This window comes from Cetorhinus maximus, chromosome 11 (genome assembly GCF_964194155.1).
Source record: "Cetorhinus maximus chromosome 11, sCetMax3.hap1.1, whole genome shotgun sequence".
NCBI lineage: Eukaryota > Metazoa > Chordata > Chondrichthyes > Lamniformes > Cetorhinidae > Cetorhinus > Cetorhinus maximus.
Window position 1 is genome coordinate 38,529,077 of NC_135889.1, and position 25,660 is coordinate 38,554,736.

The window sequence follows — 25,660 nt, forward strand, 5'->3', positions numbered from 1 at the left end:
ATCTAGATGGACGTAATCTTGTAGCATCTTCTAATCAGTTTTCAGTTTAATTATTTGTGAACCATGATTCAGCCAATCATTCTGAACAGTTGTCTCAAATCCAACTGCAGATATTAAAAATCTCAAATTTGAGACTGGTCTGCAGTTGTGAAACTGGTTTAGGTGCATTGCTATCAAAAAAAGTTATTTTGCACATTTTTAACAATGCAGCACAAATTACTGCTAGAAAGCTGTGTAGTCCATACATTAAATAATTAATTGTGCGCAGCTGTGTTTGAAAACTTATCTGTCAAAAAACAATCTTAAATTAACTAGGTTGAATTTTTCAGAAAGCTTTCAATTGATGCATTGTGGTACAAGCTGCACACTTATGAATTGGCTTGCACATTCATCCATTACAGTAGTTGACTGAGTAACATTTCAATTTTAACAATCAGAATTTAATGCAAACTGTTAAATTGAAAGCTGCAAAATCTCTCTTTTGGACAAATTATTCACAATTTTGATTTTCCCCTCTACTCCTTTACAGTTAATTAAAATGATTGGGTTTTTGTTTATTTTAAGTGGCAGTTTCCTCTAGAAAATGTTGCAAAGCATGGATTGTTGCAGAACTTTTTGAAGTATATCAATCCATTGCTTCTGAGTGATATTCTCTTGATGAAAATAACACTTGAGCTTCACCAATAATCTAGCACCTTCACTAAGTAAGACATATAGATCAGGAGATAAATTTCCAACCTTTTCCATGTTAGCTGGAGCCCGAGTTGGACTCCTGACATTGGCCTCTGCTCCTGGGCTGGGGAGAATGAAGAAGTCAGTTATTACTCCTGCTTCTCAAAGCTATTCACTGACCTTACTGAAAAGCCCACATAGTTGAACATTGGGTGATAACAGGATTGGCCTTTTTGCCACCTCCCACCTGTCCTTCCTTCAGATCAATAGCAGACCTATGCATAATGAATGGCCACCTGAGTGTGGTACAACAGGCTATGCCTGTGGAACCATTCTTCTCCAAGAGTCTGTGTTTCCATAAGAAATAGAGAAAGAATGTTTGGAAAGGGGAGAATCTGGCTGTTCCACAAGACCATAAGATGTAGGAGCAGAAGTAGGCCATTCAGCCCATCGAGTCTGCTCCTCCATTCAGTGAGATCATAGCTGATCTGATCATCCTTAACTGCACTTTCCTGCCTTTTCTCCATAACCCTTGATTCCCTTACTGACTAAAAATCTGTCTATCTCAGCCTTGAATATACTTAACAATCCAGCCTCTACAGCTCTGCGGTAAAGAATTCCACAGATTCGCTACCTTCTGAGTGAAGAAATTCCTCCTCATCTTTGTCTTAAATGGGTGACACCTTACTCTGAGATTATGCCCTCTGGTCCTAGACTCTCCCACAAGGGGAAACAACCTCTCAGCGCCTAATTCCAGTTCTTTGATAAAGACAAATTTCCTTAAGTTCCTTTCTTTATCACAAATCTAGGTTGGAGCTTGTCATCCTCTGAATTAATTTGGAGTGGCCTTTTAGAAACTATTTTAATGGTAGTTAGTTAGATGCTAGTCATGTGGTTGCTGCTGGGAGGCATAGTGGGCCAGATGGAAGTTTTGTTTTTTTCAGGTGATTGAGTTTAGATTTAACAGTAAGATAGGAAGTATTGCTCTATGTAGTACATTTTCAGTTTAACTAGTGATGCAGGTTTAATTGAGAGAGGTATCAGACCTACAGTATGTATGTTTTATCAGGGATAGAATCTGACATTTTTGTAACTGTAATTGCTCTAAATATGTTTGCCGGAATTCCACGGGCCCATACTAACTGTCCTTAATTTCTTTCCTACAGCAGTACTGCTATGACAGTCCTGTCTGCATTCTTAAGGGTGCAGTGCAACAGATCGTGTGTAGGTTATGCTGAAAAAGTAAACCAAAAGGAAATCCAATGAAAATGGCAGTATGCCAGTGTAGCATGTTTTTAGACAAACCCCAACAGCATAATCCCAAATAAAAGTATCCTGTTGAAGTAACTTTTTATGCTTAAATAGTTGCATTTACAATTATTTTTTTAATATGGTTAATATTAAACAGGTAAAATTTGTTTTCTCCTAAGAAGTTTGTTAGTACACATATTGAGTGAGATTTTAAAAACTAACACAAGGTGTGATGTTTTGAATTTTAAAACCCTTTCCAAAGTGTTACTAATGGTAAAGAGATAATTTTCTAGGCTTCTGTTCTGCTGCTTGAAGTCAGAACTGCTGATGGACACACAGGCCCGCCAGTGTACGTATTCCGGAACATCAACGAAGGAAAACCAACAATAATGGACACTTAAATGTGTTTTGATGTCTTGCGTATGATTTGCTTATAACTGCACTTAGGCATTTATTTTTAGATTGTTGTAATTATTACTGTTTGTATTCAAGCAGGTTAAATTGACCATCAGGTTGCTTCTCTGTAAGTTGCTGTGATTTGAACAAATATAAAAATTGAGAAGTCAGCAATTTTAAACTTAAAGTTGAACCAAAATAAACTGTAGATTGTTAATGCAAAAATATCACAACTAGATAAAATGAAGTTGACTTTTCTCTTATGTTTGCACTAATTGTTTTCTGGTCTATTCTCACTATTTTTGTCCCTCAGGTGGAAAGACACCAGATCCTAAGGTCCATGCCAGAACTTACATGGATGTTATGCGAGAACAGCATTTAACAAAGGAAGAGGTAATGCACTTTTTTGGGTTGAAATGTTAGTTTTGCATATGTGTAGCAACTCATCTATCCATGTAAAATGGTAGCAACTTGGTTTTATGTTAAAGTTTAGTTGATCTTTGTATTTGTTTATTTCAGCGGGAAATAAGGCAACAGCTAGCTGAGAAAGCTAAAGCTGGAGATCTTAAGGCAGTCAATGGATCAGCTCAGCAGCCTGCTAAACGCAAGCGTCGGTGGGATCAGACAGCAGATCAAACTCCTAGTGCCACACCCAAGAAAGTATCCAGCTGGGACCAAGCAGAGGTGAGAGGGAGGGCTAACCTTCCCCCTAACATAAAAGCAAAATACTGCAGATGCTGGAAATTTGAAATAAAGCAGAAAATGATGAAAATATTCAGCAGCATCTGTGGAGAGAGAAACAGAGTTAATGTTTCAGTTTGATAACCTTTCATCAGAATTCTGACCTGAAACATTATTTCTCTTTCCATAGATGCTGCTATATCTGCTGGGTATTTCTGTTTTAGTTTTTTCCTCTTCCCTTTCCCCCTATTCGCCTTTCTCCTCTTAAGTGATTCCACAAGTGTTGACAGTCCCTCATTCATGTGAGGGAGGTTTCTTCATATGTGAACCATGGCAGAGTATGCTGGTGGGTATTTGAATATTTGAAGGTCATAAAATTTGAGCCAGATTGTGTTGTCCTCATGGAGGTTGCTGAATAGTGACCAGAGCCATAAAGCTAAGCTAACTTTTGTCCAGGCTTGGTGCACTTACGTGCAGATTAACTAACTCAGAACATATCAGAGATTGAAACTGACTTCCTCCCAGTTTTAATGCCTAGTGCCCCAATGTGCGGCAAACTTATTCACTAGCCAGTGGAAATGGTAAAAGAAATTTTGTATGGTATACTCCTTTCATGCTTTATTAACATGATCTTTTAGGCTCAATAAGGTTTATGTGTAACCAGTACTTCTGTTTTCCATCCCCAAATTATTTTGTAGTCTGAACCCTCTTTGATCCATCCATCCTCAGCTTACAGCTACAGGACCTCAGTGGGCAGGGCAGGGGGTGTAGCAAGTATTACTTGAACAGGAATGTAGTCACTTTATCTATTTATCCTTATTTTCTTTTGAAATACTCTTTAAAGATTTCTTTAATGGTGGATAGATTAATTTCTTCTCTCCTCTTAAAAACCCACCAGTTTGAGGCTGAACTTGGTGGACTATTTTCTCAGATAATTAGACAATTTTAAGTATAAGTTTAAATTACTCCTTAAGTCGAATGCATTAATTACTGCAAAAAATGTCAACAGTTGTTAGCTGGTTTCCTTTCAGTTTTCATTTGTCAAATCAAGCCAAACTTCCTAATTGTTGAGCCAACCATTTAGCAAGCTGCGAGAGAATTAATGAAGCTTTATCACCCTCACCTCCAGCATTTTTTGTACTTATCGTTCATTTTTACCTACAGGAACTACAGTGCTCTATCAGGAGACCATGATTGATACAGCAGTGTTCCTCTTTGGTTCACAAACCAGGAGGGTGACCTGCTCTTTCACTTTTTCACCACCCAGCAACCTTCAGGTTACAAGTACCTTTGGAAGCACCAATGTAAATCCTAGTGTAAATTGAGGCGCTGGTCAATCGATAATCTGATTGCTAAATCAACCTTTGGGTGCTGTACTTAGCTGCAGATTCAAATTCTTACACTGTAAAGCAAGCAATTTGTGAAGTTCCTATTTTTACCATCTGTGTTATTGCGCATTATCCAGTTAAAGTTTATTTGGCAATAGTTAATAAGTCTACATTGATAAATTTGACTTATTTGCATATTTTCTTTTGTAGACTCCAGGCCATACTCCTGGACACACACCTGGACATACACCTGGACACACTCCAGGGCACACCCCTGGTCACACACCTGGAAACACTCCTTCTCAGAGCCGCTGGGATGAAACACCTGGTCGTTCAAAGGGCAGTGAGACTCCTGGCGCAACCCCCAGCTCCAGAATGTGGGAGCCCACTCCTAGTCACACACCAGCAGGGGCTGCTACACCAGGACGTGATACACCTGGGCATGCTACACCAGGTCATGGAGGCGCGACTTCCAGTGTGCGCAAAAACAGATGGGATGAAACTCCAAAAACAGATAGGGGTGAGATTAATTTTCTGTGAGGAAAATTGCATTTCTACTCTAGTGATTCATGTTGAAGTAAATTATTAAGGAAAATATGGCTGTTCAAACTTCTCTGGAATATTTTTGTGCACGTTAATTTGAGATCATAAAGATTTCAAAACTCAACGCAATTACTTTAATTGAGTGTACTAACATATACTGATAGAAACGGAAATGATGGAATTAATACCATAATATGTCCTACTGTGAACAGGCTAAATATTTTTTCGGTTATTAAGATGTAAAATTATCAAGTTGGTGGATTCCTTCTGGAAGTCAACATATTGGGAAAGTTTCATGCATTCAGTTAATTAATTCAAAACATTTTTTTCTTTCCAATTTGAGCTACTTGCATGTCTCCCAATTGCCTTGACTCCTTGTGGGGATATTACCACTGAACCTGATCCTATCAACTTCTGCCATAGATACTCATGCATTTGAAACAGGGGCCACTGGATAGAAATTAGACATGTGAAGCTGCAATGAATATTCCTTTCCCTAACTAGGGAAATTATTCCAATTAGAGCTCTGAACTTTTTTACAATTCAGATCAACCAATTCATGGTAGATTAGGAATCAAATCTGGGACTGTCTTTGTTGACCCTCAGAATGGTTGATCTACTCTTTGGATAACTTTGCCGAAGCATCAGACAACCAAAATGTTTGACTGCAACGTAACTTATCCTTTTCAGCTTTTTCACCAAAGTCAGCCAGTCACTAGCTGTCACAAGGCTGATGATTCTTTTTAAAAATTGTGTTCAGAAATGTAAGCATATTTGGCCATTCAAAAACACATCTCTAAATGGCTTGTGAATTTGGTAGTTGTAAAATTCAGATGTTTAGATTTTCTATACTAAAAGAGATAGATGGAAACCAATTAAAAAGCAAAATACCGCAGATGCCAGAAATGTAAAATAAAAACTCAAAATCCTGTAAATACTCAGCAGGTCAGGTGGCAGCTGTGGAGACAGTAACAGAGTTAATACTTAAGATTAATGAAAGGTCATTGACCTGAAACGTTAACTCTGTTTTTCCTTCCACAGTTGATGCCTGACCTGCTGAGTATTTCCAGCATTTTCTGGTTTTATTACATGAAAACCAGTTGTCTTTTCCACAACAGCTGAATTATCCCAGTAAGTTTGGTGGTTTACTAGGACTTTACGGTAGTACAAAACTTGAGTATTGCTGAAAAAATACTTTATGAATTGATTTTCTTCAAATCAATTAAGTTGTCTTTTCCAAATAAGATGTTAATTTTGTCCAATATTTTGCTGAGAGTAACATCATGATATAGATTTGAGAAATAAATGAATATGTATGTTATAGCCCCCAAAATTAAAGTTCTAAAAGGACCAGAGCAGAAGCACAATAATATTGGAAGAATTAAAACTATAGCCAGAGAAACAGTTAAATTAGTCTGACAAGAGAGCAGACAGAGTTGATCTTAGTAAGAGGGAATTTTCATAGTGGATGGGGGCTCTATTTCTCAAAGATTTGAATGAAAGAGAAACATATAAAGCCCGCTTTGAGTAACATGAAAATGTCAAAACTGGAAAATGTGCAGTAAAATGTGATGTACTAAAGTCTGTTCTTAATTGTTTCTCCAAACACCTTTTTTTTAAAAAGGAGGAAACTCCAATTGTACTTTTGAACCGTGTGTTCCTGACCTGATCAAACTAATATTTATGCTGTGAGTGCTTTTAAAATTTCATGAAAATAGGCATACATCAATATACTTAAAGGTTATTAGGTCCATCATAGTTCCATTGTTAGTGCAATGTTGCCCCGCCCCCTAACAAATTGCTAGTGATGCTAGTATATATGTAAGGGGAAAAAAGTTTTAAAAACTGACCAATTTGTGAAAAAAAAATCTCTTTAAAAGTATTTCCCTGACTCCTTAAGACAACCAAACAAACTTGGAGCACTAGGTTACTCATGATGCATCACTAATTGCAGTTAACTATACCTTTCTCTGAAATAATTATTGCTGCCAAATCAGCAACTTTGAACCAGCTTCCCTCAACTGCTATATTTTTCAAATGTCATACAACTGATCCATAGATACCTATAGTGAAGATAGCTGTATAAAATTACTTAAATCACATTATTAGTCCTGCAAAGCCACTTGCTCCTTCTGACAGAATAGTCACTAAGCACATTCAGCCCACCAGCCAGGCCTTTTGCACTCTAGTTCTTTGAACTCAAGTCTTAAACTACAAACTCAAGGAACCAGAAATGACATTTGGGACTTCATGATTAAGTATTCATGGTTATTGATTACTCAATGGAGCTGCAGGATTGAAATCTCCATTGGTATATATTGATAACTGAGATAGAATTGATGAATGGTACTGTAGTAATTAGAAGAAAACATTTCTAAATATTCTGTACAGATCCACCAGCATCTGAAAGGACAAATAATGTTTTATATGGAGTGTATTTATCAGAGCTTAGATGATCTTAAAGGAAAGTTTCTATCTGACACGTTAACTTGTCTTCTTTGGATGGGGACAGCAGCTGTGTTTATCGTAGTAAAATAAAAATGTACCTGACATTACAGCCCATTCCAACAGTAAATAAAGATCAACCATGCTCAGTCTATCATATCGTTCAGGAGGCTATCCAGCTGTATCTTGAAACTGCATGTGCTATCTTTCCGCTTTGTTTTTAACTCAACCATCCATGTCTCTGTTTAATTGGTATCAATTGGATTGGTATTAATGGTTCTTAAACTAGTTGTAGATTTTTACTTGGTTTGTGCAAATAGAGTAGGTGACATCATGTTAATATTGAATAATATTTCTTTAACAGTTATTGTGACTTTTTTCAGGCGATGTAGAACAAGAAATTTTCCTGAATGGTTTTTGCTTTTAAAGTGTCAATCTTGGGTTCTTGTTCACTATTTAATTTCTTATTTAGAAACGCCGGGACATGGCAGTGGCTGGGCTGAAACACCACGGACAGATCGTGGAGGTGACTCTATAGGTGAAACTCCAACCCCTGGTGCAAGCAAAAGAAAGTCTCGTTGGGATGAAACACCAGCTAGTCAAATGGGTGGCAGTACTCCATTGCTTACCCCTAGTGGAATTACACCAAAAGGCACACCTGCAATGGCTATGGCAACACCAACACCAGGTATGTGGTGATGAAGCAAAAGCTGTATTTTCACTGAGTATACATTTATAGAATACCTCTGATATAAAATGCTGTATTTTTAATTTTATCAGATAGTTAGACCATAGTTCAGTAACCACCAGTGACCCTTTTGGTGCTTTCCCACATGGTCTATTTCCTTGTCTGAGTCTAAATGATGGAGGGGAGGGAGGCAACACTGTTGAGGTTGGTCCTGCTCTCATCCTTTGCAAATGCACACTTGTAATGGGGTTTGAGCTAGTGGTATGATATTGGTTCAATAAATTGGATTATTTAACAGTTAAGGAGCTTGGAATAAGTTAGTTGAACTACCAAATCAATTTATTTCTAATTTAAAATTGGAACCAGCAAAAAGTATGGTGTAAGGTCAGGTGCTTTACAAAAGATCATTTTTCAATACTGATATTTAAAGTGTTAATATCATAAACAGTGGCATTTAAGCATTTTTTTCCCCTATCAAATAAGAACAAACTCTGGGAGCTAAACTAAGTTACAGATTGTGGAAAGGACAGAATTCTACAAAGGTATTGTATTCTGTTAATAAGAGTAGAATGTATTTAACCTTTCATGTTCAGGTAAACTTTAGAGAAAAGTGTTTAAATATCTAAATAATTCAACTTTTTAGGTCATTTGATGAGCATGACACCTGAACAACTACAGGCATGGCGTTGGGAGCGTGAAATTGATGAAAGAAATCGCCCACTTACAGATGAGGAACTGGATGCAATGTTCCCTGAAGGCTATAAGGTAATGTAGTGTAAACCTGATGCGCTATCTGCATTCTGTAGTGACATTTCATTTTTAAATTCATACATACCGGATGATGCTGTGTCCTCTTAGAATTTATTCAGTGGAGGAGAGAGTATACTGTTGAAGTTACCTGAGCCAATGTCAGGAATATCTGTCATAAATAAAAGTGTATCTTTATTAAGGATGAGTACTGTTGTTCACTTGGTATTGTTGGTAATGCACAGGTTGAATAACATTAAATTAAAAACACAGATACCAAATAAAACTGTGCAGATTGAAGCTAATATTGCTGGCATTGTGGGCTAGTTATTCAGATTGCTATTTTTTTATTAAGTTGCTGTGCTCCCACCAAAAGGCTTTTCTTCCTATATTTTGGGGGCTGTCCCATCCAGGTGTCACATTCTGGCCTATAGGCAATTAACCTCAATATAGGCTAGCTTTCACCCAGTGCAGCAGTGTGCACCATGTCCTAAGTAGCCACCATCTGAATCATAACTTTGCGCAACTGGCTGTCCATTTCTTGGGTGCATCAGTTAGAGGCAAGCTGGTGGCATTAACTATATGAGCAGATTTGAATAATGGCAATTGGGTGACTTTGTGAGATTGAGATTGGGGGGCTGCATTTTCTTACAACAATAATTACTTCTAAATGAGGCTTCTATAATTTGTTCGTTCCTGGACAATGGTATTGTTCTATTTAAGGGTATATCTCTGGGGAAATGGGAGTTGGGTTTTGAAGAGGGTGCAAAATGAATGCCAAGTGAACCACTCAAATGTGAGCCTAACCAAATGCTATCATTACAGTCTTCACTCACAGCAGAAGAGTGATATGACTCAGTTGTAAGTGGTGTGTTGTTGGCAGCATTTTGCAAAAGGTATTCAGTATTTTCTTTTCAGTTTAATAACTGCCAATGAAACAGTGAAGAATTGATTTGTAATGATATTGGCCCTGGTTTTAAAATTTGAGTACATGGTCACTGAGTGCTGTTACCCCAAAAAACATTGAAATTGAAACTGGTTTGTGCAGAGGAAATGTTGTTAATCTTATTTTGTTATATCTAAGTTATTACCATCATTTATTCAATGAATATAAATAGCTTTCTTTTAAATGCTCTCAGGTTCTTCCGCCTCCAGCTGGTTATGTCCCAATCCGAACACCCGCTCGTAAACTGACTGCAACCCCAACACCACTTGGAGGCCTAACTGGATTCCACATGCAGTCTGAAGAACGCTCTGCAAAGAATATGAATGACCAGCCTTCTGGAAACCTTCCATTCCTGAAGCCTGATGACATCCAGTACTTTGACAAATTGCTGGTAATTGTGGTTGAGAATTTTGTAGCTGCCGGATTTGCCCCAGTATAAACATGCGAATGCGAATTACAGATTTTATCTGATAAAGAGTTTATAGCTTGTAAGTTACACTGATACCATACAGGTTGTATGATTGTCTTTTTGGAAGTGAAATAACCTATTCTTGCCCATGGTGTATATGGTTTGCACATAAAAATGTAGACTCACGAACTGAGTTGGAAATAACAAGTGTGAAACATTGAACAGTTAAAAATCCTTTTGTGTTGTCAGAAGGATGCTGTTTTTACGTCCCAGAGCACTAAATATGTAAGTGCTGCAATATGGTTACATCATCATGAGCTGAGAAAATTGTACCAGCATAATAACTTTGTACACCTTTGCAGCATTTGTCATAAAGAGGACAACTTCTGCCTCGAGTGCTTTGTAAAATGGTCACTAAGCAGAAGGGGGAAAGTGAGTTAAGGAGTGGTTGTGAACGCACAGTCAAAGGCAAGACTTAAAAGGAATATTAGCAGATAGGGAATAGTGTGGAGAAGTGCAATATAAGCTGGAGTCTGTAGTGAAGGGTGTGTGTAGGAAGATACAGTTCGAGGCAATTATTATAGATGTAGGTTGGCAAGACCAAGGAAGAATTTGAAGACTAGGATCTTATTACTGGAGTTTGGTAAGGATGGAGCTGGTAATGGTGTTTGGGATGCTATATTCTGAACAATTTGTGGTTTATGGATGTAGCAGACAAACCTATCCTCAAGGTGATAGAGGCATTGGTTAGGGTCTTGGGAAGAAAGGCATTGGTTAGGTTCTTGGGAAGAGACAGAAAATATTTAGTTGGAAGAAAGCTGTTGCAGTAGTAGTTTGGATGTATTTTTTCTCCCTGATGCCCTAGTTTATATGCTTATATGTTTCGTCTCTAATCCAGATGGCTGTGAGCTTAAACTGCACTCCGGGTTATATAATCTAGGCTGACACAGCATTGAAGGAGTGCTATGCCTTTCAGTCACCTTTTGTCAAAGCTAAAAAGCTCAAATTTCTCATGTCTTTGCTCATAACTCAGTCAGATAAGACAGATTTTGACCAAATGAGAATATACAAAAGAAAATGCACCATGAAATGTTGGTTATTTGTACAATATTTCACAAGCCTGGTATGGATCCATTTACCTTTCAATCTAGGAGTTCTATGTACTTGCACACATTTTTGAAAAAATGTTGAGATAAGAATTCCAAATGAGTTCTGTAGCTTTTCATGAAGGAAGTTTTGAGAAATCAGATTTAAAAGTTGCAGCACTGGACAGAAATATTTGTTATCTGTACTCATAAGGTTGAAGTTGATGAATCGACATTAAGCCCAGAAGAGCAGAAGGAAAGAAAGATAATGAAATTGCTTCTGAAAATAAAGAATGGCACTCCACCAATGAGGAAGGTAAGCATAATTTCATTGTGTGTTTTAACTAGCTGTGTTATACTGGAGCAAATATAATTTTTTTTCTCTTTTTCTTTCAAGGCTGCTTTGCGTCAAATAACTGATAAAGCCAGAGAATTCGGAGCTGGTCCCCTGTTCAATCAGATTCTTCCACTGCTGATGTCCCCAACACTTGAAGACCAAGAGCGTCACTTGCTGGTTAAAGTTATTGACCGAATCCTGTATAAATTAGATGATTTAGTTCGACCTTATGTGCATAAGGTATGTTTATATTTGTTAAGTTAAATTTTTATTATGAAGATATGAGATGGTAAAACGTAAAAAAAATCTCTGTACATGGACAGCACTGGCAAGGTGCATTTATTGCCTCTTCCTAATTGCCCAAGGTGATCAGGGAAAGCACCTCCATGAGCCACTGCAGTCCTGTGGTGGTGTTTCCACAATGGTTTTAGGTAGGAAGGTCTGGAATTTGCCCAACACTGAAGAGGCAGTGATAAATATCCTATTGGGATCATAAGTAAATTGGAGGTGGTTATGTTCCAATGACGTTACTGCTCTTGTCTTTTTCAATGATGGGAGTTGTAAAACTGGCAGGTGCTGTCATTGTAAGCTTGGTGAGTTGCTGCAGTGCATCCTGTGGAAAGCACACAGTTAAGTCATAGTTGCACCAATGCTGAACCCATTGTGACAAGGCACTACTGAGCCATTTCTTAGGTGTCGTGTAATCATAGAAATTTACAGCACAGAAGGAGGCTGTTAGGGCCATTATGTCTGTGCCAGCCAACGTGTAGCCATCCAGCCTAATCCCACTTTCCAGCTGTTGGTCTGTAGCCTTATAGGTGGCAGCACTTCAGGTGCATACCCAAGAAGTTTTCAAATGTTATGAGGGTTTCTGCCTCTACCACCCTTTCAGGCAGTGAGTTCCACTACCCTCTGGGTGAAAACATTCCCCTCAAATCCCCTTTAACCCACTACCCTAAATCTGTCACCTGGTTATGGACCCCTCAACCAAGGGGAGTAGGGCTTTCCTATCCACTGTATCTAGACTCCTCTTAATTTTATACATTTCAGTTAGGTCTCCCTGTAGCCCTCTCTGTTCCAAGGAAACAACCCTAGCTTATCCGATCTTACCTCCTAAATTAAATTCTCCAATCCAGGCAGCACTCTCATAAATCTTCTCTGCACCCTCTCTAGTGCAATCACGTCTTTGCTATAGTGTGGTGACCAGACCTGAACGCAGGACTCCTGCTATGGCCTAACCAGTGTTTTATACAGTTCCAGCAAAACCTCCCAGCTTTTATATTCTGTGCCTTGGACAATAAAGGCAAGTATCTGTATGCCGCCTTAACCACCTTATTTACTTGTCCAGTCACCTTCAGGAATCTGTGGACGTGCATTCCAAGGTCCCTCTGTTTCTCTATACTTCTCAGTATCCTATCATTTATTGTGCATTTCCTTGCCTTGTTACCCTTCCTCAAATGCATTACCTCACACTTCTCCAGATTGAACTCCATTTGCCACTGTTCTGCCTGTCTGAGTAGTCCTTTGATATCTTCTTGCCATCTACATCTTTCTTCATTATCAACCGCATGGCCAATTTTTGTACTGTCTGCAAACTGCTTAATCAGACTCCTTGCATTCAAGTCCAAATGTTTGATATACATCACAAAAAGCAAGGGACCTAGTACTGAGCATTGCAGAACCTGCAGAGTTTCTTGTTTATTGCAACTGCACTTGGCAAGCAGTAGGTATTCCATCTACTCCTGCCCATTGTTTTCTCAATCACGGAGAAGCTTTGAGGAATCAGGAGGTGAGCCAAGTGGTACAGAGTACCAAGCATCTATCTTGTTCTTGTAGTTTTGGATGTGTTACAGCTGGTTAATGATCAGGGTCTCTCTCGCACTTTCTTCCTCCCCCTCCCTTCTGATTGTTGGTGCGGATCTTGGTAATGGTAGATAGACTTAAATCTCAAAACTGAATTGTTCTATTTTATCACCTTTGCGCAATGGAGGAAACCAAATTGATTAAGTTACATAATTAGACTGCAGTATCGCCCTGTTGTATTCTTTGCAATGATTTTGCTCTGTATTCAAAAATGCAAATTTCAAATAATTTTTTTAGTTCTTGGTGGCTCATTTACCAAATACACTTTCCAAATATTAAATTGTATCACCTGGACCAAAAGAATCACCGTTTTGATCTGTACTTTGTGCTGAAGTTCCAGATATCAGCCAGAAAGGAAATTGGGAGGGAACAGTTAACCTCAATGTCCCTGAGATAGGAACTGGGGAAATTAAGTTACAGGTGTTAAATAGTTTTGAAATGATCACTGGAGAATGCATTTGTGTGGATGTTGGATGAAGACAGAATGGAGCTTGTCTGATTGCCTTCTAATATGTAAAAAGATTGGCTACATGGTTGAGATACCAAAGGCCTGCTGGTGCCTTTTGTGTGACCATGTAAGCATGAATCAATGCTGCCAATGTACAGGCAAGAAAATTGGTGTTGAGGGGGTGGGTGAATTTATTGCTTTTAAAAAGAACTGTTGGATTCTAGGACTTTCTTTGTGTTAGGAAGTGAGAAAAGTACAAGAGCTGTTTATGATCTTTGTACACCTGGCATACAGCATTTTATTTCCTGAACTCTTAATTACTACATTTTTTGTGGTCCTGCAAGGGAGGGGCAAAGATAACAGTCAAATAATTATAGGATCCTTTAATGTGCTGTTTCATCGAATTATTGGTCATGAGGTCATGAACTCTTTCTAATCTGGCTATTGAGTGGCAGGGAAGAGTATGCACTTCTTCAATATAATTGTTTTATTTATTAATAAAGATGAGTTGACATTTTTACAGATTCTTGTGGTTATTGAGCCATTGCTGATTGATGAGGACTATTATGCCAGAGTGGAAGGCAGAGAAATCATCTCTAATTTGGCAAAGGTATGTATGGAGTCACTTACAATTTCTGTTGAATCCAGTATCCAATTCTCAAAGGAATTGATCTGCTTGTCTGTTGACCTAACGTGTTTTTCCTTCTGTTCTGTATAATTTTAGGCTGCTGGTCTTGCCACAATGATTTCCACGATGCGTCCTGACATTGATAACATGGATGAGTATGTGCGTAACACAACAGCTAGAGCCTTTGCTGTTGTTGCATCTGCTCTGGGTATCCCATCACTGTTGCCCTTCCTTAAAGCCGTGTGTAAGAGCAAGAAATCGTGGCAGGCTCGGCATACAGGAATCAAAATTGTACAGCAGATTGCCATCCTTATGGGTTGTGCCATCTTGCCTCATCTGAGGAGCTTGGTTGAAATTATTGAACATGGTATGTATTGATGAAGAAAAAAAAGGTGTACAAATTTATCCGATCTGACAGTAATAACTTTTGAGAAGCCATTTAGTAATGTGTACTTTAAGTGAATAATCTGATTTGAAATTTATAAATTTCTACATACAATCTACACTGCAAACTATATTTTTTATGGTTTTAAGTGGGGACTTTAGTTGAGTATGTCATAAGTTAAATGGTTGTGTAAGTTGATCTTATGAATTGCTCCCTTTTTCATAGGTTTGGTTGATGAACAGCAGAAGGTTCGGACCATTAGTGCTCTGGCTATTGCTGCCTTGGCTGAAGCTGCAACCCCATATGGTATTGAATCATTTGACTCTGTTCTGAAACCATTGTGGAAGGGTATTCGTCAACACAGAGGCAAAGTAAGATTGTCTTCATGAGCATAATTTTACAACTCATTGTGTTTTTAACTGTTGACAATGAACAGATGTTGCTATATGATAACCAATATTCAATGGAATAACTGTGTGCAAGTGAAAGTTATCTACCACCAAAGAACTTAAAGCAGTCAACCTTTTTTGATTTATAAGATTTATATTTTTAGTACCTGTGTTTGATTTCTCATGATGTGAAACAAGAGATGTGTTTATCTCTTTATTAAGATAAAGCTATATTAATGTGTCCAGATGCAAAATTTAAGCACTGAATTTGAAGATTTTTGAGATCTTCCCCATTTCATGCAATAAAGCAGCATGCACCAGAAATCTCATCATTGATGTAGCCATTGCGATTTGTTAACTTTATCATACACTCCTCGCTCCACATAGAGAACCTTTGCAACATGCTTTCCCCAGTAGCAAAGCCACTGAAGGCAACTTACCAAGTAAAAATTATAATTTCTCAATTTTGTGATTAGAAGAGATTTGCATCAATGCTTCCACATCAATTTCTAAACATCTAATATAACTACTGTCTGTTCTAGGGTCTAGCTGCCTTTTTAAAGGCTATTGGATACCTTATTCCTCTCATGGATGCTGAATATGCTAACTACTATACTCGCGAAGTGATGTTGATCCTTATCCGAGAGTTTCAGTCTCCTGATGAAGAAATGAAAAAGATTGTGCTCAAGGCAAGTTTGTAATAATCAGATTGAGGATATTTTTTAGGATGTGCTAAATAACAACTTTCAGTATGATTGTAGATACTCAAGAAAACTAATGCTGTTCTAGGCTTTCCTTCTGTAGTTTAATTTCTTAGTTTTCAGCTCCTGGATGTGATTCTTTGAAATTCAGTGTCCCATGAAATGTAATTTTTTTTGGATTGGGTGCCTCTGGCAAGGTCAGCATTTATTGCCCAAGCCTAATTGCTTTTGAGAAGGTGGTGAGCTGCCTTCTTGACCCACTGCAGCCCATGTGGTGAAGGTGCTCCCACAGTGCTGTCAAGTTTGGTGTTCCACAATTTTGACCTAGTGATGATGAAGAAAAGGAAAGACCTGCATTTATATGGCACCTTTCATAACCACAGGATGTCCCATTTTGCTTTACGCCAATTAAGTACTTTTGAAGTATAGGCACTTGTAATGTAGGAAATGTGGCAGCTAATTTGCACACAGTTTATGTGGTTTTGATTGAAGTATAATTATTAGCCAGAAAACCGTGGATAACTCCCCTACCCTTCTTCGAAATAGTGCAGTGAGATCTTTTACATCCACCTGAGAGGCCAGGTGGGGCCTCAGTTGAACATCTCATCTGAAAGACAGCACCTCCAACTGCCTCAGGGTTGCACTGGAGTGTCAGCCTTGATTTTTTTGCTCAAATCCTAGAGAGGGAACTTGAACCTGCAACCTTCTAAGAGGAGCGAGTGCTACCAACTGAGTCACTGAGGAAAGGCAATATATTTCCAAGTGTAACTTGAAGGCAGTGCTTTTCCCATACCCCATTTTTACTCTTTCATGGGATTTTGGTGCCACTGGTAAGGTCAGCACTTGTTGCCTGTCCCTAATTGCCTTTGAACTGAGCGGCTTGATGGGCCATTGCAGAGGGCAGTTAAGAGTCAGCCACATTGGTGTGGGTCTGGAGTCCCATGTAGGCCAGACCAGGTAAGGGATGTTAGATTTCATCCCCCAAAGGGAATTAGTGAACCAGATGGGTTTTTAAAACAATCAATGTTAGTTGTCATGGTCACCATTACTGAGACTAGCTTTATACTCCGGATTTATTACTTGAATACAAATTCCACCAGCTGCTGTGGTGGGATTTGAGCCCGTGTCCCCAGAAAATTAACGTGGGCCTCTGGTCCCAGCGACATTACCATTACACCACCATCTTCCTCCTGCTGTGCGTGTTCTTCTGGGTAGTAGAGGTTGGGGTTTTGGGATTCTGTCAAAGAAACCTTTAACAAGTTGCTGCAGTGCATCTTGCAAATTGTACACAATGTAGCCATGATGCGCTGGTAGTGGAGGGAGTGAATGTTTAAGGTGGTGGATGAGCTGCCAGTCAAGCCAGTTGCTCCATCCTGGATCATGTTGAGCTTTCTGAGTGTAATGGAGCTGCACCCATCCAGGCAATCATATTCCACCACATTCCTAACTATATCTTGTTGATTGTGGAAAGGATTTGGGGAGTGAGGTGGTGAGTCATTCATTGCAGAATGCCCTGCTTCTTGTAATCACAGTAATAATGTGGCTTGTCCAGGTAAGTTTCTGGTCAATGGTGAGCCCCAGGAAGTTAATGGTGGGATATTTGGCAATGATAATGTTAGTGAATGTCAAGGGGTGGTGGTTACATTATCTCTTGTTCGAAGTATTCATTGCCCAGTACTTGTGTGGTTTGAATGTTACTTGCCACTTATCAGCCCAAGCCTGGATGTTGTCCATATTTTGCCACATGTGGGCATGGGCTACCTTCTTAACGAAGCTGTCAGATGTGGCTCATTGGTAGCACTCTAGCCTCTGAGTAGCAAGGTTCTGGGTTCAAGTCCCACTCCAGGGTTTCAGCACAAAAGACAAGGCTGTCACTCTAGTGCAGTACTGAGAGCCAGATGAGATTTTAACTCAAGGCCCCACCTGCATGTTCAGGTGGCTGTAAAAGATCCCATTACATTATTTCAAAGAAGAGCAGTGGTGTTATCCCTGGTGGTCCTGGCCAATATTCAGCCCTCAATCGCATCATAATAACAGATTATCTGGTGATTATCACTTTGCTGTTTCTGGGAGTTTGCTGTGTGCAAATTGGCTGCTGTGTTTCCTACAATTCAACAGTGACTACACTTCAAAAGTACTAAATTGACTCTAAAGCATTTGGAACGTCCAATGATTATGAAATATACTGTATAAATACAAGGTTTTCTTTATTGAGTTGCAAATGGAACTGAACACTGAGCAATCAGCAAGGAATATCCCCACTTCTGACCTTGTGATGGAGGGGAAGTCACTCATGGGCATAGGCCATAACCTGAGGAACACCTGCAGTGATGTAATGAAGCTGAAATGATTGACCTGCAACAACCACACCCTTCTTCCTTGGTGCTCGATATGACTCCAGCCACTGGAGAGTTTTCCCCGATTCCCAATAACTTCAATTTTACAAGGACTCCTTAAAGCCACATTAGGTCAGCTGCTGCCTTGGTGTCAAAGGCAGACACACTCATCTCTGGAAATCAGCTCTTTTGTTCACATTTGGACCAAGGCTGTAGTGGGGTTTGGAGCTGTGAAATTCTGAGAACCCAAATTGAGCCATCAGTGAGCAGGCTAATTATGAGTAAATGTAGCACTGTCAGTGACCCCTTTCATCACTTGGCTGATGATTGAGAGTAGATTGATGGGGTGGTAATTAGCTGAATTGGATTTATCCTGCTTTTTGTGGAAAGGGCATATTGGGGCCATTTTCAACTTTATTGGGCAGATGCCAGTATGGAAGCTGTAGTGGAACAGCTTGGCATAAAGTGCGGCTAGTCCTGGAGCATATGTTTTAAGCACTATAGCGGGATGTTATCAGGGCCTGTTGCCTTTGCTGTACCCAGTGTTTTTTATCACATGGAGTAATTTGAATTGGCTGAAGACCGGCTTCTGTGACGGTGGGGACCTTCATAGTAGGCCAAGATGGATCTTCCGCTTGCCACTTCTGGAAGGGTGCTAGGGTTGCTGGGGAAGAAACGTAATTTTATGCTGCAAGTTGTTATAATCTGGAATGAATTACCTGAAAGCAGCAGATTCAGTTGTAACTATTAAAGGAAATTGGATAGATACTTGAAGAGGAAACATTTCTTAAGCAATAGGGAAAGGCTGGGGTGCTGGGTCTAATTGGATACCTCTTTCAAATAATTAGTACAAGTATGATGGGCTGAATGGCTTCTTTTTGTGGGATATGATTCTATGAATGCTATTTCATGAGATGTCCTGAATTGTATTTGTACATTTGGGTGAAATAAGTTTCTCAGTACCTGAATTTATATTAGTTTTGGGGCATACTTTTTTTTTGGTTAGAGATAGACGAAAGAATCAAATACCCTTTTGGTGTAATTTAAATCTGCACAATTATACAGCCAAGTGAGGTGAATGTACTTTTACTGCTTTGAAAACATAAGTTCAGCATTCTTAACTGCTAATACTGTCTTTGCTCTGAATAACTATATTTTTTATATGTTGCCTACCACTGTAGTTAGTCAGTGTTATTGTTGTAACTATACATGGTCAAGACCTTTTATCCTCATTATTTATTTCAACCCATAGAGTATCGAATTTAATGTTTCTCTGTAAAATGGGTTTAAGTCTATTAACTTATTAGTTAAACCATTTGTCAAGAACTACAGTGGCATCCGGTAATAACTTGTACGCATTATTTGTAGGTGGTGAAACAGTGCTGTGGCACAGATGGTGTGGAAGCCAACTATATCAAAACTGAAATCCTTCCTCCATTCTTCAAGCACTTTTGGCAACATCGAATGGCTTTGGACAGAAGGAACTATAGACAGGTAAGAGAAATTTTTGTTTTGGTACAGATATTCAGCAGAGTCCAGGAAAATATATTCAACAAAAAAACATACCAAACTAAACATGAACAAGACACCATGGATGAATAAAGACCTAAGGGAGAAATTAAACGTAAGGACAGCAGGCGAGAGTGTGACAAGGGAGAATACAAAGAGATTAGGAGAAAAGTCAAATAAATATTTAGGAAGGCAACGAGGATCTATGAAATTAAATTATCAAGGAATATAATACAAATAGTAAAATATGATACAAGCACATGAATAGGAAGTCGGGCCACAAAAGGATGGACAAGTTGAAATCACAGGCGATGATAGCAAAATGGCAGAAGTATGAAATAATTATTTTTGCTTCAGTAGGAAGATGGCTCAGCTAGACATAGCTTCAGAAATAACAAAAATGATATAACCACATTTAAAATGAAAAGAGGAGAAATATTAAATTAATCAACACAAAAGACGATATTACCAGGTCCAGATGAATTGCATCCACAAATTGTAAAAGAATCTAGCTAAGAGATAGAAAAGGCACTATTACACGTATTTAATAATTCCTTAGAAAAAGTTGCAGTGTCAGAGGACTAGCAGATAGCAAACATTATACCTGTGTTTAAGAAGGGAAATAGAATATGTCCAAGGAACTATAGTCCAGTCAGTGTAACATCAATGGTAGGAAAAATAATGGAATTCCTTACAAAAGAGGAAATAAAAAAACATTGAGACACATAAAATACAATAATTAATAGTAAGCATGATTTCAAAAGAGGTGGTGTTGCTTGATCGACATTGAATTCTTTGAAGAGATAACAGAGAGAGTAGACAAGGGTAATTGGAAGTAATTTATCTAGATTTCTGGAAGGCCTTTGATAAAGGTGCCATATAATAGACCAATGAATGAGGTCAGAGCATGCAGCTGGCTACAAAACAAATCAGAGAGTAGGGCTAAAGGGTAGCTTATTCAGTGGTAGAAGGTGCAAAATGGGGTCCCACAGGTATCAGTGCTGGGACCACTGTTGTTCACAATTTATATTAACTACTTGACTTTGAAATCAAAAACAATTTCTATGTTTGTGGATGACACCAAATTTGGGGTGAATAATCAATACTGAGGAGTGCTGCAACAAATTACAAGAAGGTATTAATAAAACTTACAGAATGGACATAGAGTTGGCAAATGAATTTCAGCATAGATAAGTGTGAGGCATTGTATTTTGGTTTATTTGGAAAATAAAAATCATAATGTGCTAGAAAATCAAGAGTTCTCAGACTTCAATCACAGATCACTGCGAGTTATGATGCAGGCCAATAAGGCCATTACAAAGCGAAACAAGTACCAGAGTTTATTTCTAGAGAAATAGACTTGAAATGTGGAGAAGTGGAATTTGTGTTGAACCTTGGTTAGGCCACACTTGGAACTATGTGCAGTCCTGGTCACTAGAGGCACTAGAGAGAGTGCGAAAAAAGTATGATACCAGAACTGGAAAGAATGAACAGGCTGGATTTCTCCCCTTGAAAAAAGAAGACTGAGGTCTTCAAAATTATGACAGCTTTTTCTAGAGTAGACACAGAGTGTGTTCCTATATTTGGGGAAGAGCAAAACTAGAGGTCAGCAATGTAAGATAGTCACCAAAAAACCAAATAGGGAATTCGGAAGAAATATCTCAACCCAGAAATTGGTAAGGATGTGGAACTTTGATAGCAGCAGTTGAAGCATCTAAGGGGAAGCTATTTAAATAAATGAGGACAGAATAAGGTTTATGCTTGAGTTAGATGAGGAAAATGGGAGGAGGCTTAAGTGAAGCATAAATACCAGCATGAACTGGTTGGGTTGACCGGCCTGTTCCCGCTACATATTCTGTGTAATTCCAAGCGTTTCCAGTGGAGGTGGGTAAGTAGAATTGCTAGCTATCAAAGTCAGCACCACTTGTTCTAAATGGGGAAACAAATATTGATCCCTTCAAATAAGTCATTTCAGTCAGTTATGATGAGCTGAATTACATGGACTAGTAAGGCCCCGGGTTCAAATGTTGCTTTGTGGTGATTTTGCTGAAGAGTCTAGGCAGCAGCAAGGGTGTTAAAATGGGTTGGGGAAAGAAATAAACTGGAGGGATCCTATTCCCCATTACGATGCAACAATCCCCTGTTTGAAATACTTGTGTACAAATAAATGGCGGCTTGGCTGTGATGCTGCCTGTACTCAGGTAGCTTGCAAACACATGCTATTATAGCTGTTCTAATGAAGTACTAAAGGACAGTGGAACTGTTCTTCAGCAAAGAGGCAGCACATGGTAAGGACATAAATGAGAAGGAAGTAAAAATGCTGGTCCAATAATAATCTAAAAGACTTGACAAGAAAGTCACTCTGACCTATTAGATTGAATATTTCGTAGCATTTAATTTCTGGGAGGTAGAAATATTAATAGTGATTGTGATACTGCCATGTAGTCTGCAAGTCACAAAAAAACATTGACCCAGATCTTCTGGTCTCCAGATGGTCGGAGACCGGATGTCCCTGGATGTTGCGCTAGGGGACCGCTCAAGTCCCAGCGCAAGGATTCCATGGGAATTGCTCGGGAAATTTCAACTTATGATGGGCAATTATCCAGCTCTCCCAGACCCTCCGAAGAGGTCTCCAACACTGATTTAGAGTCAAAACCCTCCGAAGTCTCTGGCTTACTTACCTGAATAGATACCCAGGAAATGTTAGACAGGAAAAAAACAGTTCTAACTCCTGGGCAAGAATAGAACTGCCCCTCGCGCCCCACCCCTGCTTTTCAGTGTGTTCATGAATGAAGACTTACAAAGTATAGCTAGTGCTGTAAAAAGGGAGTGTGGCTTGGCTTCTCCTGAAGATCCTGCACCACGAAGGAGGACTCCCATACAGGTATGCTCTGCATTTTTCAAAAGGCCCGGTTCGAAGTCCAGGCCAGAAATGTGGAGCTCTGGTGCTGTGCAGAAAAAAATAGAGCAGAGTGGCAATCCGACAGTGCTTGCCACTTCTCGGAAGATTCAGCCCGTTGTAACTGGGCCAGAGTTTGTTGCCAGAAGTCTGGCATGCTTTCCTGGGTGATAAATGTGTGGATCGCGATACACAATAAGAGGGGAAATGGAAATTAAAAACAAGCCTTTATTCATAACCACCAAATTCTGTGTTGATTTGATTAGAAGCTGGTTGAACTGTCATTTGATCCATATCCCATGATACCCTGACCTAATTTTTAAAAAATTGATCACAATTTTGAAAATTTTAGTTGACTCACCATTTACAGCCTTCAGTGGGTAGGAAATTTGATTTCCATGACCTTTTCTTTGAAGAAAATGCTTCTTGATTGCGCTGCTAAAGAAGAACATAGGAATTAGGAGCAGGAATAGAGCCTGCTCTACCATTCAGTAAGATAAATGTCTCTAGCTCCAATTCTGAGCTTGTGCCCCCAAGTTCTAGATTTCATCCATCAGAGGAAATAGTTTATTAACTCTTTTGAATATTCTTATTATTTTGAACAGCTCAATTAGATTGTCCTTCAACTGTTAGGTTGCATAAACTTGGCTTGTATTCTCTACCTCCATAATTTGGCTCTTTAAGCCCTGGGGTAATGCTAGTGCATCTTGGCTGTAATCCCGCCTGGGCCAAAATAACTTCCTGAGGCGCAATGTCCAAATGTGAATGTGGTACTCCGGATGGGTCCTGACGCATCCTGAATCGAAGCACTACTTCCTCCTCTTTGCATTTCAGACCCTTTGAGATGAAGGCTAATGTTTCATTTGCATTTTCGATAACCTTTGGTACCCATTCACTAACTTCTGGCTATTTTGAGTACAAGGACATTCAAACCACTTTATTTCTCCTCAGTTCCTCCTAGGCTCTCATAATTTAGAAAATACTCATGGGGCAGAATTCTACCCTTGGCATGCGGGGCTGGAAGATAATTTTACGCTGGCAAGTCAATTAAGGCCCGCCCAGCGTGAAATGAGAGCGGGGGGAGGAGGGCAAGCCGGGTGAGCATGACCTTCGTGCATGTGCACGAGTGTGCTACATAATCTAGAAAGTGGGGGGAAAGGGAAGGGTAAAACTCCCAAGAAGTATGACTAATGGGAAACAAAGCAGCAGGTTAGCGTGTGGGGGGATTCAACTTCATGGAAAATTATGAAATAACTGAAAAGAAAGGAGAGCCCAGGAGAGGCTATTAAAGTCTCCAGAACACAAAATAGGACAGAGTGTTTGGAAAGGGCTAGGAATCTAACTTCAAGCACATCAGATAAAGGGACGACAATGAGAAAGGGGATGGGAAATACAGGACTGAAGGTGTTGTATCTGAATGCACGCAGTATACGAAATAAGGTAAATGAGCTTGTGGCACAGATTGAAATTGGCAGGTATGATGTGGTGGGCATCACGGAGACATGGCTGCAAGGGGATCAGGACTGGGAGCTAAATATCCAAGGATATACATCCTATCGAAAAGATAGGCAGGTTGGCAGAGCGGGGTGGGGTTGCTTTGTTAGTAAGAAATGTAATTAAATCGATAGCAAGTAATGACATAGGGTCAAATGATGTAGAATCTGTGTGGGTAGAGTTGAGGAATCGCAAAGGTAAAAAAACCATAATGGGAGTTATGTACAGGCCTCCGAACAATAGTCAGGATGTGGGGCACAAGATACACTAGGAGATAGAAAAGGCGTGTAAGAATGGCAAGGTTACAGTGATCATGGGGGATTTCAATATGCAGGTAGACTGGGAAAATCAGGTTGGTAGTGGATCCCAAGAAAAGGAATTTGTGGAATGTCTACGAGATGGCTTTTTGGAGCAGCTTGAGGTGGAGCCCACCAGGGAACAGGCAATTCTAGATTTAGTGATGTGTAATGAGGCAGATTTGATAAGGGAGCTTAAGGTGAAGGAACCCTTAGGAGGAAATGACCATAATATGATAGAATTTACCCTGCAATTTGAGAGGAAAAAGCTGGAATCAGATATAACGGCATTACAGTTGAATAAAGACAACTACAGAGGCATGAGGGAGGAGCTGGCCAGAATTGACTGGGAGATGAGCCTAGCAGGAAAGACAGTGGAACAGCAATGGCAGGAGTTTCTGGGAGTAATTTGGGAGACACAGCAAAAATTCATCCCTAGGAAGAAGAAGCATACTAAAGGGAGGACGAGGCAACCATGGCTGACAAGGGAAGTCAGGGACAGCATAAAAGCTAAAGAGAAAGCATACAATGCGGCAAAGAGCAGTGGGAAACCAGGGGATTGGGAAGCCTACAAAGACCAACAGAGGACAACCAAAAAAGAAATAGGGAGGGAGAAGATTAAATATGAGGGTAAACTAGCCAGTAATATAAAAGAAGATTGCAAGAGTTTTTTAGATATATAAAGGTTAAGAGAGAGGCAAAAGTGGGCATTGGGCCGCTGGAAAATAACGCTGGGGAAGTAGTAGTGGGGAACAAAGAAATGGCGGAGGAACTGAATAAGTACTTTGTGTCAGTCTTCACGGTGGAAGACACGAGTAACATCCCCAAAGTTCAAGAGAGTCGGGGGGCAGACGTGAGTATGGTGGCCATTACTAAGGAGAAGGTGCTAGGAAACCTGAAAGGTCTGAAGGTGGATAAATCAGCTGGTCCAGATGGATTACACCCCAGAGTTCTGAAGGAGATAGCTGAAGAGATAGTGGAGGCGTTCGTGGTGATCTTTCAGGATCACTGGAGTCAGGGAGGGTCCCAGAGGACTGGAAAATCGCTAATGTAACCCCCCCCCGTTTAAGAAGGGAGTGAGGCAAAAGACGGGAAATTACAGGCCGATTAGCCTGACCTCGGTCGTTGGTAAGATTTTAGAGTCCATTATTAAGGATGAGATTTCAGAATACTTGGAAGTGCAT

General features: G+C 39.5%; 1 protein-coding gene across 1 annotated transcript in view; it reads left to right on the plus strand.

Moving 5' to 3' along the window:
* sf3b1 (splicing factor 3b, subunit 1) overlaps positions 1–25,660 on the plus strand; it is a 53,013-nt gene that overhangs the window by 16,262 nt on the left and 11,091 nt on the right. The window contains exons 5-17 of the mRNA XM_078551820.1: positions 2,633–2,712; positions 2,839–3,003; positions 4,539–4,848; positions 7,789–8,004; positions 8,648–8,769; positions 9,891–10,088; positions 11,406–11,507; positions 11,589–11,768; positions 14,363–14,449; positions 14,564–14,834; positions 15,078–15,223; positions 15,784–15,930; positions 19,647–19,772. Coding sequence (XP_078407946.1) covers positions 2,633–2,712; positions 2,839–3,003; positions 4,539–4,848; positions 7,789–8,004; positions 8,648–8,769; positions 9,891–10,088; positions 11,406–11,507; positions 11,589–11,768; positions 14,363–14,449; positions 14,564–14,834; positions 15,078–15,223; positions 15,784–15,930; positions 19,647–19,772 — 2,150 coding nt within the window. The remainder of the gene's footprint in view (positions 1–2,632; positions 2,713–2,838; positions 3,004–4,538; positions 4,849–7,788; positions 8,005–8,647; positions 8,770–9,890; positions 10,089–11,405; positions 11,508–11,588; positions 11,769–14,362; positions 14,450–14,563; positions 14,835–15,077; positions 15,224–15,783; positions 15,931–19,646; positions 19,773–25,660) is intronic.